This window comes from Salpingoeca rosetta (assembly GCF_000188695.1).
Source record: "Salpingoeca rosetta unplaced genomic scaffold supercont1.42, whole genome shotgun sequence".
Lineage (NCBI taxonomy): Eukaryota > Choanoflagellata > Craspedida > Salpingoecidae > Salpingoeca > Salpingoeca rosetta.
In genome coordinates this window covers 156,198-160,280 of record NW_004754892.1, presented here as the reverse complement: position 1 = coordinate 160,280, position 4,083 = coordinate 156,198, and the positions used below count along the sequence as shown (strand labels likewise).

Here is a 4,083-nt window from a genome sequence, read left to right as displayed (position 1 = left end):
AATGTAACATCCGATGCAGACGCGGCTTGTTTCCCCCATGCTCACCACTGCCTGCATGTTTCTTATGTTCCGGGTCTGTGCTTGCGCATGTCTACATGTGTGTGATTGCACAGGACGATGGCCGTAATGTCGCAAGTTTCATGACATAGCAGCACGATACACGCAACACAAACAGTCGAGAAACGAACACACACACACACACACACACACACACACACGCACACACACACACACACACACACACACACACACACACACACACACACACACACACACGCATGCACGCGCGCTCCGGACCTTCATGAACCAGTCGTAGTCGTCGATGTGGTTGTCATAGAGGTATTTCCACGTGCCAAGGACCTGCACTCGGCAGAATAAAGAACAGAGAACAGAGAGAAGAGAGAATGTGAAAGGATATGAAGATGAATTGTCATACGGGTCAGGGCGTGCAGACGCAAGGGCGCTCTGTACGTACATGTAGACGCAGACACAGACACAGACACACACACGCACACACATACTCACACACACAGACACACAGACACGCAGACACACACAGACACACACAGACACACACACACACAGACAACCGCACCTTGTATGGGAGGCCGTCCCTGCCGCCGGCCTCGTACTTGGGGTCAAGATGGACGCGATGTGAACCGCGTGGCACCGCTTCGTTGGTGATGAACAGCAGGTCGTCGTTGCCATATGTCTCGAAGCACGCCTCCCTGTTGGCCTCGCGCTCCTGGTTCGCATGCAGATTCACCATGGGCCGGAACTGCGCACGTGCGAGCGTCTCATTGCTGCCACCGCTGATGATGGCAATGAGGAGGCGGGGCAGCACACCACCGTCATCACCATCCTTGTCGGTGTTGGTCGTGTGTGGTGGCAGCATGCTTACACCCCGCCGAGACACACGGAACTGACGGTGGTGATCGTCATCATTCTCACGTCCTTGCTCTTCGCCATCGCCATCACCGTCATGGTGTGATGGGCCGAGGAGGGCCGGGTGCACGCACTGAACGTCACGGGGAGGGTATGGGTCCAGGTCAGCAGGGCTGCTTGTCACGTTGGCTTGCAGCAGGATTGCCTTGCTGTATCCGTGGCACCACAGCAGCGCGTGGGCGCGGTTTGGCACGACTGCCGACTGCGCTGGGTCGTTGGCCCTCTCCTGTTCTCCGGCGATCAGCGTGTATGCCTGCACTCCCTTCTGTGGCGTTGTTTTCGTGGTAGTTGTAGTTGTAGTTGTAGTTGTTGTTGTTGTTGTTGTTGTTGTTGTTGTAGTTGTTGTGGTTGTAGTTGTGGTTGTAGTTGTTGTTGTTGTTGTTGTTGTTGTTGTTGTTGTTGTGGTGGTGGTGGTTGTGGTTGTTGTGGTTGTTGTGGTTGTGGTTGTGGTTGTGGTTGTGGTTGTGGTAGCACTGTTGCTTTGTTGGTTCTGACGGTTCTGCTCTTCGTGAGCCTGCTGACTCAAGGTCGCCTTTGTGCCCAAATCATGTGCACCGCTGTTGTCAGCATGCATGCATGCTGCTGTCGGCAGCAGGAAGCAGAGGAACGACCAGCGCTGCTGCGGCTGCGGCTCGCGTCGCGCATCTGGTCCCAGCAGCATTGCGTCGTCCCCATCCGCTTGCTGCTCTTGTTGCGAGATGTACACGTGGTGCAGCTGCACTGCCAAAAGCGCCACAACGCCCAGCAGCAGCAGCAGCAACAGCGATCGCACCCGTCCTGTCCTTAGCCTCATCCTCAAACCCACCAACACTACTACCGCCTAATATAAGCCCGAAGCAACTATGTCTGCACCTCGTGTCAACTGCCTGCCTGCGTGGATGGCTGGATGCCTGGCTGAATGACTGCTGGTTGAGCACGCATGCACCACAGGTGGTCGTGTCGGTCTCACAGCAGCAACGGTTGCAGGCTCCAAGTGCTACACTTTATGCTGTTTCGTGTCGCGATGGTGGAGAAATTTGGTGGAAATCATTCAACGGAAATCAAGCCAAGCGAACAGCCAGAGAAGGACAACAGCAGAGAAGCTGAGGACGCGAAGAAGGACACAGTCACAGCAGCTCACGCAGACAACAAGCGCTGAGAAGGACACATCAAACCCACAGAGGCACAGTCTACGAAGACACGGCAAGCAAAGCACAGCAGACAAGCAGGGAACAGCATCAGCGCGATCACACACACATACTCACACGCACACTCACACACACACACAGACACACACATACACACAGACACACGCAGACACGCTCGAACAACGCACTCCGTCGTCGCAAGCATGAGCGCGCTGATTCACGCTTGTAAACAGGGGGACCTGGACCTGGTCAAGCGCCTGCTGTTGGAAGGTGATCCAGACAAAGGTGGAGCAAAGCCGAACGTCAACGAGGAGCGGGATGAAAAATTCGTGAGTTTGCCAATCCCTGTGCTCTGTGCTTTGAGTGAACTTGGTTGCGATTGGGAGAAAAGTGAGCTTGGCGTAACACAGACTCATGGGTTGTCGCTGACCATTGACATGGGGTTCTGCAGGGCGCATCTGGGCTGCACTGGACAAGTGCTTTCGGACATGAGGCAGTTGTGCGGTATCTTGTTGAGCAGGGAGCAGACGTCAATAGGGCAGCGAATGAGGTGTCTTTTCCTGTTTCGTGGCAAGATTGTGTTGTTATTGTTGTGTGTGCACACATGCTGTTGGCTGTGCTGCGTGTGTTGCTGTTGTTGTTTGTGGTGGTCGTGTTGATGTTTTGAGGCGGCGTGTGGACGTGTGTGGGTTCATGTGTGTGGCATTATTGCACATGAGCAGGTATGATTACTGCAGCTGAATGTGCATGTGTGTGTTGTTGCTTTGTGCGGATTGAATGGAATGGTGCATCAGGGCGCAATACCGCTGCATATTGTGAGTCAGGAAGGCTACGAGGCTGTTGTGCGGTATCTTGTTGAGCAGGGAGCTGACGTGCACCAGGCGATGAACGATGTACGCGTTTTAGTTTTGTGGCAAGATTGTGTTGTTACTGCTGTGTGTGCACTCATGCTGGTTGTGTGATGCATGTGTTGATGCTGCTGGTTGTGGTGGTGGTGGTGTTGTTATTTTTTGAAGTGAATGTGTGTGTATGTTTGTGTTGTGTGTTATTGCACATGAGCAGATATAATTGCTGCAGCTGAATGTGCATGTGTGTTTTGTGTTGTGTGTTGTTCTCACCCTTGTCACTTTGTTGTGCACGTGTACGTGTGGTTCATGTTGTGTTGTTGATTTGTGTGGATTGAATGGAATGGTGCATCAGGGCCGAACGCCGCTGTGGACAGCGAGCTTCAATGGCCACGAGGCTGTTGTGCGGTATCTTGCTGAGCAGGGAGCAGACGTACACCAGGCAAAGAACGATGTACGTTTTTTCTGTTTTGTTTTAAGGTTGTGTTGTTACTGCTGTGTGTGCACTCATGCTGGTTGTGTGATGCATGTGTTGATGCTGCTGCTTGTGTGTGCGTGTATGTTTGTGTGGCGCATTGCTGCACATACAAGCTGGCATGATTACTGCAGCTGAGAGTGCTTGTGTGCTTTGTGTTGTTCTCACCCTTTGCCACTGTGTACGTGTGATTGTGTGGTGCTGTGTTGATTTGTACGGATTGAATGGGATGGTGCATCAGGGCCGAACACCGCTGTGGACAGCGAGCTTCAATGGTCACGAGGCTGTTGTGCGGTATCTTGTTGAGCAGGGAGCAGACGTGCACAAGGCGATGAACGATGTACGTGTTTTTCGTTGTGTTTTAAGGTTGTGTTGTTACTGCTGTGTGTGCACGCGTGCTGTTGGCTGCGCTGCGTGCGTTGCTGTTGTTGTTTGTGGTGGTCGTGTTGATGTTTGACATGTTGCATGTATGTGTGTGCGTGGCATTATTGCACATGAGCAGGCATGATTACTGCAGCTGAATGTGCATGTGTGTTGTGTGTTGTGTGTTGTTCTCACGCTCACCACTGTGTTGTGTGGTTATGTGGTGTTGTGTTGATTTGTACGGATTGAATGGGATGGTGCATCAGGGCCGAACACCGCTGTGGACAGCGAGCTTCAATGTCACGAGGCTGTTGTGCGGTATCTTGTT

The 4,083-nt window shown here is 52.7% G+C and overlaps 2 protein-coding genes across 2 annotated transcripts in view; one reads left to right on the top strand and one right to left on the bottom strand.

Moving 5' to 3' along the window:
* PTSG_13161 (uncharacterized protein) overlaps positions 1–1,274 on the bottom strand; it is a gene marked incomplete at its 3' end in the record, with an annotated part of 8,788 nt that extends 7,514 nt beyond the window's left edge. The window contains exons 1-3 of the mRNA XM_004987693.1: positions 596–1,274; positions 298–360; positions 46–91 (exon numbers count right to left, since the gene is read on the bottom strand). Coding sequence (XP_004987750.1) covers positions 46–91; positions 298–360; positions 596–895 — 409 coding nt within the window. The 5' untranslated portion in view covers positions 896–1,274. The remainder of the gene's footprint in view (positions 1–45; positions 92–297; positions 361–595) is intronic.
* A 714-nt stretch (positions 1,275–1,988) lies between these two features.
* PTSG_13160 (uncharacterized protein) overlaps positions 1,989–4,083 on the top strand; it is a 10,352-nt gene continuing 8,257 nt past the window's right edge. Inside the window, exons 1-5 of the mRNA XM_004987692.1 lie at positions 1,989–2,401; positions 2,524–2,622; positions 2,867–2,965; positions 3,273–3,371; positions 3,634–3,750. Of these exons, the coding sequence (XP_004987749.1) occupies positions 2,276–2,401; positions 2,524–2,622; positions 2,867–2,965; positions 3,273–3,371; positions 3,634–3,750 (540 nt within the window). The 5' untranslated portion in view covers positions 1,989–2,275. The remainder of the gene's footprint in view (positions 2,402–2,523; positions 2,623–2,866; positions 2,966–3,272; positions 3,372–3,633; positions 3,751–4,083) is intronic.